This window comes from Scyliorhinus torazame, chromosome 16, assembly GCF_047496885.1.
Source record: "Scyliorhinus torazame isolate Kashiwa2021f chromosome 16, sScyTor2.1, whole genome shotgun sequence".
In the NCBI taxonomy this organism is placed as follows: domain Eukaryota; kingdom Metazoa; phylum Chordata; class Chondrichthyes; order Carcharhiniformes; family Scyliorhinidae; genus Scyliorhinus; species Scyliorhinus torazame.
In genome coordinates this window covers 32989268-33006127 of record NC_092722.1, presented here as the reverse complement: position 1 = coordinate 33006127, position 16860 = coordinate 32989268, and the positions used below count along the sequence as shown (strand labels likewise).

At 46.5% G+C, this 16860-nt stretch overlaps 1 protein-coding gene across 6 annotated transcripts in view; it reads right to left on the bottom strand.

Moving 5' to 3' along the window:
* Positions 1-16860, bottom strand: part of ubr4 (ubiquitin protein ligase E3 component n-recognin 4) — a 227614-nt gene that overhangs the window by 191293 nt on the left and 19461 nt on the right. For all 6 annotated transcript variants that reach the window (XM_072478202.1, XM_072478203.1, XM_072478204.1 and 3 more), the window contains exons 5-10: positions 16499-16638; positions 8218-8320; positions 5381-5522; positions 4965-5089; positions 4373-4494; positions 3522-3581 (exon numbers count right to left, since the gene is read on the bottom strand). In XM_072478202.1, coding sequence (XP_072334303.1) covers positions 3522-3581; positions 4373-4494; positions 4965-5089; positions 5381-5522; positions 8218-8320; positions 16499-16638 — 692 coding nt within the window. The remainder of the gene's footprint in view (positions 1-3521; positions 3582-4372; positions 4495-4964; positions 5090-5380; positions 5523-8217; positions 8321-16498; positions 16639-16860) is intronic.

The following is a 16860-nucleotide window of genomic DNA, read 5'->3' as shown; positions in this document are numbered from 1 at the left end:
TATGGTGACGGCCCCATTGCCGTTCTCACCGAAGAAATACACCACAAGCCCGGTGGTGGTGGCGACTTTGAAAATTTGGGGACAGTGGAGACGGCATAGGGGAAAGACGGGAGCCTTGGTGGGGTCCCCGATAAGAAACAACCATAGGTTTGCCCCGGGGAGAATGGATGGGGGATTTGGAATATGGCAAAGAGCAGGAGTAACGCAACTGAAAGATCTGTTTGTGGATGGGAAGTTCGCAAGTCTGGGAGCGCTGACCGAGAAATATGGGTTGCCCCAAGGGAATGCATTCCGGTATATGCAACTGAGGGCTTTTGCGAGGCAGCAGGTGAGGGAATTCCCGCAGCTCCCGACGCATGAGGTGCAGGACAGAGTAATCTCAAAGACATGGGTGGGGGACGGTAAGCTATCAGATATATATAGGGAAATGAGGGACGAGGGGGAGATTATGGTAGATGAGCTGAAAGGGAAATGGGAAGAAGAGCTGGGGGAGGAGATTGAGGAGGGGCTGTGGGCGGATGCCCTAAGTAGGGTAAACTCATCGTCCTCGTGTGCCAGGCTAAGCCTGATTCAATTTAAGGTGTTACACAGGGCGCATATGACTGGAGCACGGCTCAGTAAATTTTTTGGGGTAGAGGATAGGTGTGCGAGATGCTCGAGAAGCCCAGCGAATCACACCCACATGTTCTGGTCATGTCCGGTACTACAGGGGTTCTGGGTGGGGGTGACAAAGGTGCTTTCGAAAGTAGTGGGGGTCCAGGTCGAACCAAGCTGGGGATTGGCTATATTTGGGGTTGCACAAGAGCCGGGAGTGCAGGAGGCGAGAGAGGCCGATGTTTTGGCCTTTGCGTCCCTAGTAGCCCGGCGCAGGATACTGTTGATGTGGAAGGAAGCCAAGCCCCCGGGGGTGGAGACCTGGATAAATGACATGGCAGGGTTTATAAAGCTGGAACGGATTAAGTTCGTCCTAAGGGGATCGGCTCAAGGGTTCACCAGGCGGTGGCAACCATTCGTCGAATACCTCATAGAAAGATAGAGGGAATGGAAAAGAAGAAGGCAGCAGCAGCAGCCCGGGGGGGGGGGGGGGGGGGGGAGGAACCAGAAGGAGTCTCAGGGTTATTAATATATATGCATAATATGTATAGGTCGTTGCTATAAATAATTGTATATTGGATTGTTAAACCATATTTTTGGAGAGTGTTTATCTGAGACAAGGCAGTTGCCATTTAGTTTTAGTTTTCGTTTTTGTTATATATTATTTATTCTTTGTTTATAAAACAGGTCATTGTTATTTATACTGTTATATTATTGTGTAAAGGATACACAATGTACTGTGATGGTTGACCAAAAATTTTCAATAAAATATTCTTTAAAAAAAAAGAGCAGTGCCACAGATAACAGATCTTCACAAAGCTCTGTAGCCCAATAATATGCAGCTGAGACAAATAAGAGGATCAGAATATCCTCATCTCTCAACCTTAAAGTCTCGCGTGTGAATTCAAGAGGCCGGGCTGAAGTGTTTTCAGACGGAAGTTCTTACTTGGCCTCTTCCCGAGGTTCCTGTCATTAGAAAAGCGACTATCTTAAAAAATTCAGTTCACCTCACATAACAGTGAAGTGACTGACTGCACTGGGCACACAATATTCAAGCTGTTGAGCTCAAGGCCTGTGCAGCAGAACCAAGCTGTTCAAATACAACTATGACACTGGCATCTCCCCAACTATGTGAAAAATTGTAGAGTAAGCCAGTTACACAGAAAAAAATAAGATAAATCTAAACGAACCAATTACCACCTCATTAGTGTTAGCAGAGTGATAAAAGAGTCTTCAATAGTGCCATCAAGCAACCTCTATTCATAAATAGCAGGTAGTCAATTTGGACTTTGACAGAACCACTCACCAGACCACAGCTTTTACCGAGGCACAGACAAAAGAGCGAATGTCAGGGAGGAGTGAGTGACCTTTTCACCTCAAGGCAGGATTCAACCAAGTGTGGCACCAAGGAGCTCTAGCAAAATCAAGTTTTAGGCAGTCAAAGGGAAGGCCCTCCAGTGGTTGGGGGTCACACCTGACGCAAAGGGAGATGGTTGTGGCTGTTTGAGGCCCATCATTACAGACGAGGGCATCACTGCAGGAGTTTAGCAAAGAAACAACTTTAACCCAATCATCTTCATCAATGACCTTCTCTTATACACCATCACTGCCAAACCCATGTGGGCCTGTTCCATTACAGGGGAGCATGCCACAAAGCTCAGCTCCATTACACAACTCTAATAATGAAGCAGCTAATGCCTCCCTGCAGTAGGGTGTGGATAACATTAAGACTTGTGCTGACAAGCAGCAGGTTACATTCGTGTCCAGTAAAATTGAATCATATTATTAAGTAACGGTTATGCAATCACCATCTCGAAAGAGAAAGCCCAGCCATTATCTCATGGCTATCATCGCCAAGTCCCAAACCACCAATATTGTATCTTGGGATCAACCATATCAATCCCATGCCTACAAGGAGATGACAAACTGGTATATTTAGATGACTGGCTCACCTCCTGATCCATCAAAGTCTCTCCATCACCTAAAGGTTCATGTCTGGAGTGTGATAAGTACTTTACACCTGGATGCAACACAAATAGCTTGACACCATTCAGTACAGAGCAATTCACTTTACTGAGGTCCTGACCACTTGATTCATTATCTCCCTCCTCCACCACCGGGGCTGCGATGAATACAATCTCTACAAATCAAATGGATGAAGCAACTGCACGATACTTCAACAGCACCAACTTCTCTGACTTCTACCTCGGAGAAAGACAAGAGCATCAATGACCAGAACACCAGAACCTCCAAGTCACATACCATCCTGACTTAAGACATATTTTCCTTCATTGTTACTTGCTGAATGACCTGCAGTTCCCTACCAAACACCCAGGCTCACCAAAACCTTCTGAGGACAAGGATGTCTTCCCAGCATCACAAAAAAAAGAGCCTTTAAGAACTACACTTTAAGGGCAGCACGGTGGCGCAGTGGGTTAGCCCTGTTGCCTCATGGCGCCGAGGTCCCAGGTTCGATCCCGGCTCTGGGTCACTGTCCGTGTGGAGTTTGCACATTCTCCCCGTGTTTGCATGGGTTTCGCCCCCACAACCCAAAGATGTGCAGGCTAGGTGGATTGGCCATGCTAAATTGCCACTTAATTGGAAAACATGAATTGGGCATTTTTTTTTTTTTTTTTTTTTTTTTAAAAAGAACCACACTTCATCAAGGCCTATGGAATCAAATGTACATCTGGCACAGTTTGGAGTCATTCTATGCAAGTAACAATAGTGTGTTACAAATAGTTTACAATGAACTCAAAAGACACAACAGTACACTCTTATGCAGAAATTATCAAATCCCATTTATCAGAATAAATGGCCACCTCGTGCTACCCTGAACTGCAACATAGCTCAAATTCTCTGCAGTAACATTCAACGATACAACAATTTTTCTCCTTGTTCAGCAAAGTGCCGCACAGACTCCTTACCTCGCCACCTGCACGTCGTGAACTGTTAATTGCTTGGCCAATCATGTCGTAGATTTCTAGCTGTAAATGAACAACAGTATATTGATTTAGTGATGTTCCCAGATATAGTATTACAAAAATGCCTTAAACTCAGCTGCACACCCAGTGATTCTATGATGAGTAATGGAGACGACACAGATAAATTACTTTGGAGTAGGAGCTGAGAAATGGCGTCAGATTCGTAGCTCCAGTTTGGATGGGCTGAATGACAATCAACTATGCCGTACTATCAAATAATTTGATTAAGAGATTACATATTACTCAGAATTAGAAAGGTCCAAATTCAACAAAACCCTGCGAGATGTCAGAGGTGTTATGTACTGCTGAGGGACAAAAATAAGTAAGTTGTCATCAGCACACTGCCTTTTTATCTCCTGGACCTTCTCCGATCTAGCCAGCAGTACCACGTCTACGTGAAATTACTAAGGGCAGTCTCCGTGTAGCTCTTTTTGGATCGAATTTTTCACATGCGAGACAGGCAAAAGAACTGCCCTCACCTGGCAGACTGAATCTACTGGAAGCAAAGATATCATTCAATAACAATGCACTCTAATGCGCATAATATAATCACATACCTTGCACAGTAACAGGTTTCTACTCTACATATTCCCTACTTGGGCACCGCCTTTATTGAGTCAGTCTTACTGTAAATTATCTGCATCCTGCCAAGGACAGGATCACACTCACTTTTATCTGCACAACACTGAAGCCAGCAAAGTGAAAATAAATCTAATATTTCCCAAACCTGATCATTATTTCAAACTTTAAACACTACACATTAGATCGAGTGAGACTGCTTATTCAGTACATACACATTTCTGTACAATTGTGGCTGCGTCATTCTCATAGTCTTCTTCTTTACTTGCAGAGCCGGATCGCACTTGCAGGCTGCTCCCCACGTGTAGAATAGCCATGCAGGTTGCAACACTGACTCCTAGCGAGAGGGAATACTAGAAATTAGTCAAATTAAGATCAGTATATTCAAAATTTGAATTAGATTTTGTCCACTAAATGCAACTCTTGTCAAAAGCGAGGTTTTAAAAAATTAATTTGCACTGTAGTGGTAAAAACAAAGCAGGAACTCTGCCAAAGGATTACTCTATCATACATACACATCATAATATCGTCCTAATGTGAAACAAAAAACACCATCACTAAGTAGTAAACTGAAATGACAAGTGAACAAAAATGATGCACAAGTTACCACTGGTGGCCGTAACATTCAATGATCATCTATCGAAACAGTTTGCAAGGTGAAAATGGCAAATTATGACATAGTCCCTTCAATGCTCTAGGTAGATCCCACACTCCATTTTCGTTTGAACAAGTAAGCATTAATTTTGCAAATGTTAGCCCATGTTACCCAGCACTTGGGGGTGGTGCTTTCTTCTTTCTCAGACTGACCTGCATATAGACAACTCAGTGCCAATACAGTCACATCCTGCAGCCTTGCAGGAGTCAGTGGCTCAAGAACAGGCAGCGAGAGAGTGTCCAAAGCCATGGTAACATCAATAACCAGGGAATGGAATCTGAAGAAACAGCAATAAAGCCCTTAAAAAACAAACACTGCAGAAATCAAAAATATACATGAGTTTAAAGTGAAGAGGTCATCAGATCTGTCGCAATCAAACAAATATCCACTGGAACTAACCATCACAACCTACTCAAAAGGTGTCTATACTTTCACAATTGATTTGGACCAAGAAAATGATCAGATTTATTTTGCTCCACATCAATCAATCAATATATTGTGGCTTTTTTAGTCAATGATCTGATCGAGAATCATACCTATCAGGCCTCAATGAGTGTGCATAACTCACCCATTTCGCACAGCAGTTGCATCTGCAACTGTCGCAGGCATTATGAAAAAGGAATTGGCAGAGACAGCATCCTGGAAACGATTGATGTAGCGCAGAAAGTAGGGGAGGTTTAAACAGACACGTAGCAACTTCTCAGAGCCTCCTACAAAAGGACAGGGGGATAAAGTCAACATTCCTCTTTTAACATTAAAGCAAATACACCAACCTAATCATGCACCCACATATGGAACCAGATCCAATGTACTCAGATATACCATTTTTGTGAAATCAGAGTCAGCACATTCAGACCATCTGACTTTATAACAATCTAAATTCAATCCAAGTAAATGTTATTCCCACACAGAGCAAAGGCACGAAAATAGTTCAAAAACAGAACTATACCAAAGGACTAGGTGGTGAATGTTAAACCCCCATTCAAAAAGGGGAAGGAGATACACAAGACCATTATAAATCTGTTAGCCTTATGCTTTTTGTAGAGAAACTGCTGGACCACAGAAGATGGCAAAAACATGGGCTAATTCGAGACAGTCAATATGGATTTGTAAATGGCAGTCAAACCTGAATAATTGAATCAATTTTTGTAAGGAAATTAATTGTTGCATTGATGAAGAGTATGCAGCGCATCTGATGCACTTGAACTTTCACTAAATTACAATACAATCGTGCAATGGTTATGTCACTGGATGAGTAATCCAGAGCTACCCTCAAAGCAGTTTAAGAATTTGAATTTGGTTAAAACAAATAAGCCTGGAATAAAAATCTGGTATTTGTAAAGGGGAATAAAAATGGAAAATGCTGGAAATACCCAGCAGGTCTGACAGCATCTGTGGAGAGAGAAGGAGTTAACATTTCAGGTTGGTGACCTTGCATCAGAACTTGTCCCAGTGAAAGGTCATTGACCTAAAATATTAACTTAGTGTCTCGCTCCACAGATGCTGCCAGATCTGTTGAACATTTCCAGTATTTTATATTTTTATTTCAGGTTTCTGGTATTCGCAGTATTTTGCTTTTGTATCAGTAAAGTGACCATGAAGCCACTGGATTGTTAGAGAAATCCCTCTGGTTTACCAATGCTCTTTTGGGCAGAAAGTCTGCTGCCTGACCTAGCCTAAAGTTGATGCTGCAAACTTTTATCCTCCAGGTCCCACATGGGAGACTTGTAAAGAAGGCAAATGCATCTGAGATACAGGATAATTTGATACGGTGGATTCAAAATTGGCTTAGCTGTAGGAGGCAGAGGTGATGACAGAAGGCTGCTTGAGTGATAGGGAGCCAGTGTTCAGTGGCATAACACATGGATCTGTGCTGGGTCCCCTATTAATTATCATTTATATAAACAACATAGATGACTATGTGGAGGGTGGGATCAACTTTGTGAGGTTGAGTGTTTTGGGTTGCAGGAAGATATAGGCGGGATGGTAAAATGGGCAGATGAGTGGCAGATGGAACCGGATTTAACCCTGTAAAGTGGGAAGTGATACGCTTCGGAAGGAGTAATTTGACAAAGAAGTATTCAATGAACGGCATGACACTAGGAAGTTCAGGGGAACAGAGGGACTTGGCGTGGTTTGTCCATAGATATCTAGAGCAGGTTAATAGGGTGGTGGAAAAGGCATATGGGACACTTGTCTTTATCAATCGAGACATAGATTACAAAAGGAGGGAGGTCATGTTGGAGTTGTGTAGAACTTTGGTGAGGGCACAGCAGGAGTACTGTGTGCAGTTCGGGTAGCCACATAATAAGAAGGATGTCTTGCACTAGAGGGGGTGCAGAGGAGATTCATCAGGATGTTGCCTGGGATGAAACATTTAAGTTACAATGAGAGGTTGGATAGGCCTGGGTTGTTTTCATTGGAGCAGATAATACTGTGGGTGACCTGATAGACGTGTACAAGATTATGAGTGGCATGTACAGGGTGGATAGGGAGCAGTTGTACCCCTTAGTCCACAAGAGGACACAAGTTCAAGGTGAGGGGCAGGAGGTTTAGGGGGGTGGGGGATGTCAGAAAAACTATTTTACCCAGAAGGTAGTGATGGTCTGGAATGCAATGCCTGGGAGGGTGGTATAAGTGGGTTGCCTCACATCCTTTAAAAAGTATGTGGATGAGTACTTGGCATCCCATAACATTTAAGACTATAGGCCAAGTGCTGGTAAATGGGATTAGGTAGGGAGGTCAGGTGTTTTTCACGTGTCGATGCAGATCCGATGGGCCAAAGGGCCTCTTCTGGACTGGAATTCTGAGAATGAGTCTTCAACGAAAATGGCCTAATGAGCTTTCAGAAAGTGGCCAGAAAATTTCCAACTGGAACATGAACCAGTCACGGATGTGATCCCTGTTGTGTTGAGTTAACTGATCGCAGAGTAGCTGTAATTAGCCTCAGCACTTCTGGACTAAGAAAGAGAGAAAAATCAATGTTCAGGAAAGTGAGATTTGGCTATCAGATGGATATTGATTGCAATGGGATGGCTTCCACATGTCAGAGGTCTACTGAAATTCAAAACGTAGACAGAAAGAATAGATACCCGAGTGAGAAACCCAGTGGATTTCTGCTCATGTCTGTAAAACAGCACCACAGCAAGAATCAAAGTCTTCAGGAGAAGTGAGCAAGAAACATGAGGAAGAGTGTGTTCTGGATATTTTGTCAACACTGAATTCAACAAAGCCAAGTAAAACAGACAGAAACTGTCAGTTCAGAATAATTACTTCACACTTTTGAAGACGCAGTAGTTATTTCAAATGGTTTTCTTTTAAACTGAATTTCTTCTATTTACTGATAACAAATTTTGCATTTAAAATAAAAATTTGACCAACACGTGGTTTTCATTTTAAACTCACCCAGTGCTTGTAAACTGGACACATTCTGTGCGATAAATGCACTTCTCATCTTAGCAACAGATGCTTGTTCAATTCCAGCCTGTTCATCACTTTCTCCATCCACCTGACAGATAAAAAGGATTACATAGAAATGATGACATGGAAACAGGTACCTTGACCCTCCCTGTCTTCATTACACCCCCCCCCCCCCACACACACACACACATACAGTAGTTCTAATTGTATGTGTTCACCCTGTCTATCGTATCTCTGTTCCACTTGCTTTCAACCACCTTCTAACCATTTGCAGAGCTAGTTACACTCGTGTGTAACATTGTCAGATACAAAACAGAAATATATTTGGGATTAAGTCGCACAATGAACACTGTAGTCACCTTGAACTGGGTTCAAATCCAACCTGAACAGTTAAGAAGGGCGCAAGTATACTGCATAATTTTGAAGCAGTTTTGATCTAGCATCTAGCAGGCAGAAGTCCACACCATGACGCCGAGAATAATTCAGCACTTACTTCCAATAAACTGGCAGATCCCTTTCCTCCGATTTTCTACCGGACTTGAATTGTAAAACTGATGACAGAGGCAATTGTGTACTGAATTCCCACATCGGTGCATGGAGAGAAGGACTAGAAGTGCTTGTAAAGGCAGAAACAGAAAGACAGAGAAGGCTTGGGCTGAAGCTGCAGCAGGAAACAGCATGGCGGAGCACCAGACCTCTGGTTTGTCGGTACCGACGGTCAACAGAGTAGCTGATGCAAGTTATTCAGGAAGGCTTTGCTAAGCAGAAACGGGACTGCTTGAACCCGATAAAAGAGTCAATTGAGCGGCTGGAGCTTAGACTGGACGCCCAAGATCGGGCGATCCAGAAGGTAGAGAAGGCGCTGGCTGAGCAGGAGGAACATCAAACTGCGGTGGAGTTGGAGGTGAGGATGCTGAGAGACCAGCAGAAGAAGCTCCTGGAGAAGGTGGAGGACCTAGAGAATAGGTCCCGCCGGCAGAACTTGAGAATCATTAGGCTCCCGGAGGGGTCCGAAGGAGCGCACGCTGGGACATACATTGCGGATATGTTTGAGAAGCTGCTGGGGGATGGGGCATTCTCCCGGCCCTTGGAGGTGGACAGGGCTCACAGAGCACTCGCGAGGAAGCCGCGAATGGGAGACACCCCCCCCCCGCGGGCAATGGTGGTGAGATTCCACAGGTACTTGGATAAGGAGCGCATTCTACAGTTGGCCAAGCCGTAAGTGTTGTCCCACTTACAGCTGTAAGTGGGACAACAGTATCCTGCGGGTTTACCAAGACATGAGTGTGGAGGTGGCCAGAAGAGTAGGCTTCAACCAGATTAGGTTGATCCTTTTTAAGAAAAAGGTGAAGTTCGGACTGTTGTATTCGGCCCGTTTCGGGCACACATGAGGAACAGCACTTTTAGTTTGAGTCGCCTGAGGACGCGCTGGACTTCGCGAAAAGGATAGGACTGGTGGTGGACTGAGAACTTTTGAACTTTGCTGCAACGTTCATGTTTTTGGGGGTTTTGCTTTTCTGTTCTTTTAAAAAAAGGTTCTCGTTTTGTGGAAGCTGTTTGTAATGTCTTTTGCATTGATTTGGGACCAACGGTAGAGCTGAGTGAGTTAAGGTTTTCATTTGGACTGTTGGGGGACGGAGGTGTGCTTGTTTAGATCTTGGTGTTTTTCTGTCGGGCAATTGTGTGGTGATTGTTTGATGTTGGAGCATGTTTGTATGAGCGGGGGCGGGGGGAACAATAGGCGGGAGACTATCCGGCGCCAGGGATGGGGGCCACCAAACTAGATGGGCGGGCTAGCTCACGGAAGCGCAATGGGGGGGGGGTGCATAAGTTCGGTTTATTAAAGGGGTTGGGTTACAGGGTGTTGTCACTAAGGGGGCGAGGGGGTAAATGTTCTGCTGGCGAGGGAGGGACTTGGGCCAAGGGACAGAGAGGAGGTTGGGGGCGGAGGCTGCCTGAAGGCAGACCATGGAGGCGCGGAGCATGGGCTGGAGGCGGGCCCAAAAAAGGGAATGGCTGATCGGCGAAGTGGGGGGCAATGAGCCGCCCAACTAGGCTGATCACCTGGAATGTTCAAGGGTTAAATTGGCCGGTCAAGAGGGCACATGTGTTCGCGCATCTTAGGGGACTGAAGGCGGACGTGGTAATGTTGCAGGAGACGCACCTTAGAGTAACTGACCAGATTAGATAGAGGAAAGGCTGGGTCAGTCAGGTCTTTCACTCGGGACTAGACTCAAAGACTAGAAGGGTCGCGATCCTGATCAATAAGCGGGTGGTGTTTGAGGTGGGTTGAATAGTTTTGGATGTGGGAGGTCGGTACATTATGGTCAGTGGGGAAGCTGGAGGGGGTGCAGGTGGTATTAGTAAATGTGTATGCGCCAAATTGGGATGAAGTGGAGTTTATAAAGAAGATGCTGGGGAAGATACCGGACCTGGACTCGCACAGGTTGGTCATGGGAGGGGACTTCAACACAGTTATTGACCCTGGCTTGGATCGGTCAAGCTCGAAAACGGGCAGGGTGCCAGCAATGGCAAAGTAACTAAAAGGGTTCATGGAGCAGATGGGGAGGGGTGGATCCATGGAGATTTGGGCAGCCGAGGATGAAGAAGTTCTCCTTCTACTCACACGTGCATAAAGTGTACTCCCGGATTGATTTCTTTATTTTGAGCAGGGCCTTACTGGCAAGGGTGGTGGACACTGGGTACTCGGTGATCACAACCTCAGACCATGCTCCGCACTGGGTTGACCTGCAGGTTAGAAAAGACAGTAACCAGCGCCCACATTGGAGGTTAGATGTGTGACTTTTGGATGGCAAAGTGGTGTGCGAGTGGCTGAGGAAATGTATTCAGAGCGATCTGCAGGTCAACGACACGGGGAAATGGTTTCAGGTTAAACATAGGCATTAAACAACCTGCCGATTCACACGTGCTGGACACAATCAGCTGATGAATCAGTACTCCTCCATGTAGAACACCATTTGGAGGAAGCACTAAGGACGGCAAGGACACAGAATATGCTCTGGGTGGGGGACTTCAATGTTGATCACCAAGAGTGACTTGGTAGTACCACCACAGACCTAGCTGGCTGGGTCCTAAAGGACATAGCTGCTAGACGTGGACTGCAGAGGTGGTGAGGGAACCAACAAGAGGGAAAAACATACTTGACCTCAACCTCACCAATCTGTCTACTGCAGATTCATGTCCATGATAGTATCGGTAGAAGCGCCATCACACAGTCCTTGTGGAGACGAAGTCCAGTCTTCATTGAGGATACCCTCCATCTTGTTGTGTGGCACTACCACTGCTAAACGCGATAGACCTCAAACAGATCTAACAACTCAAGACTGGGCATCCATGAGGCGCTGTGGGCCATCAGCAGCAGCAGAATTGTATTCAACCACAATCTGCAACCTCATGGCCAAGCTCTACTATTACCATCAGGCCAGGGATCAACCCTGGTTTAATGAAGAATGCAGGAGAGCATGCCAGGAACAACATTAGACATATTGAAAAACGAGGTGTCAACCTGGTGAAGCTACAACACAGGACTATCAGTGTGCCAAACAGCATAAGCAGCAAGTAATAGACAGAGCTACGTGATTGCACAACAAACGCGTCGGATCTAAGCTCTATAGTCCTGCCACATCCAGCTGTGAATGGTGGTGGGCAATTAAATAACTCACTGGAGGAGAAGGCTCGTCAAATATTCCCATCCTCAATGATGGACGGGCCCAGCACATATGTGCAAAAGACAAGACTGAGGCAATCGCAACAATCTTCAGCCAGAAGTGCCGAGTGGATGATCCATCTCGGTCTCCTCCGGAGATCCCCAGCATCACAGATGTCAGTCTTCAGCCAATTCGATTCACTCCACATGCTATCAAAAAACAGCTGAAGGCACTGGATACTGCAAAGGCTATGAGTCTTGACAATATCCCAGAAATAATACTGAAGACTTGCACTCCAGAACTAGCCGCACCCCTCCAAGCTGTTCTGGTATTGCTTCAACATTGGCAACTACCCCGCAATGTGGAAAATTGCCCAGGTATGTCCTGTACACAAGAAATAGGACAAATCCAACTCAGCCAATTACTGCCCTATCAGTCTACTCTCCATCATTAGCAAAGTGATGGAAGGAGTCAACAACAGTGCTATCAAGTGGCACTTACTCAGCAATAACCTGTTCACAGGCATTCAGTTTGGGTTCTGCCAGGGTCACTCGGCTCCAAACCTCATTCCAGCCTTGGTTCAAACGTGGACAAAAGAGCTGAATGCCAGAGGTGAGGTGAGAGTGAGGGGGGGAAGCTCTCCGCTGGTTGGAGTCATAGCTGGTACAAAGGAAGATGCTTGCGGTGGTTGGAGGTCCATCATCTCAGCTCCAGGACATCACTGTAGGTGTTCCTCAGGGTAGTGTCCGAGGCTTGGATTGGATTGGATTTGTTTATTGTTGCGTGTACCGAGGTACAGTGAAAGATATTTTTGTGAGCAGCACAACAGATCATTAAGTACATGGACAGAAAAGGGAATAAAAGAAAATACATTAAAGGGCAACACAAGGTATACAATGTCACTACATAAGCACCGGCATCGGATGAAGCATACAGGGGTGTGGTGTTAATGAGGTCAGTACATAAAAGGGTCATTTAAGAGTCTGGTAACAGTGGGGAAGAAACTGTTTTTGAGTCTGTTCGTGCGTGTTTTCAGACTTCTGTATCTCCTGCCCGATGGAAGAAGTTGGAAGAGTGAGTAAGCCGGGTGGGAGGGGTCTTTGATTATGCTGCCCGCTTTCCCCAGGCAGCGGGAGGTGTAGTTGGAGTCAATGGATGGGAGGCAGGTTCGTGTGATGGACTGGGCGGTGTTCACGACTCTCTGAAGTTTCTTGCGGTCCTGAGCCGAGCAGTTGCCATACCAGGCTGTGATGCAGCCAGATAGGATGCTTTCTATGGTGCATCTGTAAAAGTTGGTAAGAGTTAATGTGGACATGCCGAATTTCCTTAGTTCCCAGAGGAAGTATAGGCGCTGTTGTGCTTTCTTGGTGGTAGCGTCGACGTGGGTGGACCAGGACAGATTTCTGGAGATGTGCACCGCTAGGAACTTGAAACTGCTCACCATCTCCACCTTGGCTCCGTTGATGCTGACAGGGGTGTGTACAGTACTTTGCTTCCTGAAGTCAATGACCAGCTCTTTAGTTTTGCTGGCATTGAGGGAGAGATTGTTGTCGCTACACCACTCCACTAGGTTCTCTATCTCCCACCAGTATTCTGACTCGTCGTTATTCGAGATCCAGCCCACTATGGTCATATCGTCAGCAAACTTGTAGATGGAGTTGGAACCAAGTTTTGCCACGCAGTCGTGTGTGTACAGGGAGTAGAGTAGGGGGCTAAAAACGCAGCCTTGCGGGGCCCCGGTGTTGAGGACTATTGTGGAGAAGGTGTTGTTGTTCATTCTTACTGATTGTGGTCTGCTGGTCAGAAAATCGAGGATCCAGTTACAGAGTGGAGAGCCAAGTCCTAGGTTTTGGAGCTTTGATATGAGCTTGGCTGGGATTATGGTGTTGAAGGCGGAGCTGTAGTCAATAAATAGGAGTCTGATGTAGGAGTCCTTGTTGTCGAGATGCTCTAGGGATGAGTGTAGGGCCAGGGAAATGGCGTATGCTGTGGACCGGTTGCGGCAGTATGCGAATTGCAGTGGATCAAGGCATTCTGGGAGTATGGAGGTGATGCACTTCATGACCAACCTTTCGAAGCATTTCATTACGACTGAAGTCAGGGCCACCAATCGGTAGTCATTGAGGCACGTTGCCTGGTTCTTCTTTGGCACCGGTATGATGGTGGTCTTCTTGAAGCAGGTGGGGACTTCGGAGTGAAGTAGGGACAGGTTAAAGATGTCCGCGAACACCTCTGCCAGCTGGTCCACACAGGCTCTGAGTGCACGACCAGGGATCCCGTCTGCTCCCGTCGCCTTCCGAGGGTTCACTTTCAGAAAGGCCGATCTGACTTTGGAAGCTGTGATGGTGGGTATGGGTGAGTTATGGGCTGCTGGGGCACTCGACAGCGGCTTGTTGGTTTCCTGCTTGAACCGAGCATAGAATGCATTGAGTTCATCGGGAGGGGTGCGATGCTGCTGGAGATACTGCTCGGCTTCGCTTTGTAGCCCGTTATGTTGTTTAATCCTTGCCACAACCACCGAGAGTCTGTGACTCTAGCTAATATTCTCTCTTGCTATCTCGGATGGCTTTACGGAGGTCGTACCTGGATTTCTTGTATTGATCAGGGTCGTCTGACTTGAACGCCTCAGACCTGTCCTTCAGTAGCGAGTCAATCTTGCGATTGAGCCATGGTTTCTGGTTAGGGAACGTACGTATGGCTTTCTTTGGCACGCAGTCGTCCACACATTTGCTGATGAAGGCTGTGACGGCGGTGGCATACATATTTAAGTTGGTCGCTGAGTTCTTAAATATGGACCAGTCCACTGTCTCTCAGCAGTCACGTAAGAACTCTTCAGTTTCCTCGGACCAGCACCGCACAACCTTCTTAGCTGGTTTCTCCCGCTTAGGTTTCTGCTTGTATGCCGGGAGAAGGAGCACCGTCTTGTGGTCTGATTTCCCAAAGTGCGGTCGGGGGATGGAACGGTAGGCACCCTTGATTCTTGAGTAGCAGTGGTCAAGAGTGTTGTCGCCCCTGGTGGACAGGAGATGTGCTGGTGGAATTTTGACAGTACACTCTTGAGGTTGGCCTTGTTGAAGTCTCCAGCCACGATGAACAAGGCCTCCGGGTGTTCTGTTTTGTAGTTATTTATAACTGTGTACAGTTCATTCAGCGCCTTCCTCACTTCTGCCTGGGGTGGGATTTAGACCGCTGTGATAATGGCTGAAGTGAACTCATGTGGAAGATAGATTGGGCGGTACTTCACGGTCAGGTATTCCACGTCCAGAGAGCAGTAGGTCGCCACGGTCGCCATGTCCAAGCACCAGGAGGAGGAAAATCCCTCCACCCTTTGCTTTGCCTGATGACGCGGTGCGGTCCGCCCGGTGAATTGAGAAGCGTTCAGGTTGTATGGCACAGTCCGGTGAAGCAGGGGTGAGCCATGTCTCTGTGAAACAGAGCACACAGCAGTCTCTTACTTCCCTCTGAGAGTTAAGTCTAGCGTTAAGTTCATCCAGCTTGTTTTCGATCGCTTGACGTTTGCCAGGAGTATGCTGGGGAGAGGGGTCTTGAAACCGCGTTGCTTCAGTCTAACGTGCAGACCGCCGCGTTTCCCTCGCTTCCTCGGTCGGCGGCTGCAGCTGGATGGTCCTGGGATCCGATGGGAGAAGTCTGACCTTGTGGAAGGCCCAACCATCTTCAATTGCTTCATCAATGACCTCCCTTCCATCATAAGGTCAGAAGTGGGGATGTTTGCGGATGACTGCACAATGTTCAGCACCATTCGTGACTCCTCAGATAATGCAGCAGTCCATGTCCAAATGCAGTAAGACCTGGACGATATCCAATATGACAAGTGGCAAGTGCCAGGCAATGACCATTTCCTACAAGAGAGGATCTAACCATCGACCCTTGATATTCAATGGCATCATCATCGCTAAATCCCCCACAATCAACATCCTGGGGTTATCATTTATCAGAAACTAAAATGGACTAGCCATATTAATACTGTGGCTACTAGGGCAGGTCAAAGGCTAGGAATCCTACGACAAGTAACTCGCCTCCTGACCACCCCCCGCAAAACCTGTCTGCCATTTACAAGGTACAAGTCAGGAGTGTAATGGGATACTCTCCACTTGCCTGGTTGAGTGCAGTTCCAACAACACTGAAGAAGCTCAACACCATCCAGGACAAAGCAGCCCGCTTGATTGCTCTCCCTTCCACAAACATTCAAACCCTCCACCACCAACGAACAGTGGCAGCCGTGTGTACCACCTACAAGATGCAATGCAGTAACTCACCAGGTTCCTTAGACAGCACCTTCCAAACCCACAACCACTACCATCTAGAAGGACAAGAGCAGCAGATACCTGGGAACCCCACCATCTGCAGGTTCCTCTCCAACTCACTCCACCCTGACTTGCAAATGTATCGCCGTTCCTTCACTGCCGTTGGGCTGACATCCTGGAACTCCCTCCCCAGCAGCACAGTGGGTGTACCTACACCTCAAGAACTGCAGCGGTTCAAGGCAGCAAATCACCACCACCTTCTGAAGGGCAACAAATGCTGGCCTAACCAGCGATGCCCACTTCCCATAAATGAATTTAAAGAAAGATCCATACCTGAACCACAGGAGATGGGGCAGATGGGATTGACACATCTGGGTCGAACACGGAGGTCAGTTGGCTTAAAAAATTCATTTGCACTTCTTTTTGTCGAAGTTCAGGTGTCACTGGAGAGATGGACTCTTTTTGATCCTCCACTGTGTAAAGAGATTCACAAGGGAGCAAAATGTTCAGCGAAACGATCAATAATCACCTGTGCAGAAATTATCTGTAGCCAGAAAATAATCTTTTTTTCATAATTTTGGAGTACCCAATTATTATTTTTTCCAATTAAGGGACAATTTAGCGTGGCCAATCCACCTAACCAGCACATCCTTGGGTTGTGGGGGTGAAATCCACACAGACATGGGGAGAATTGT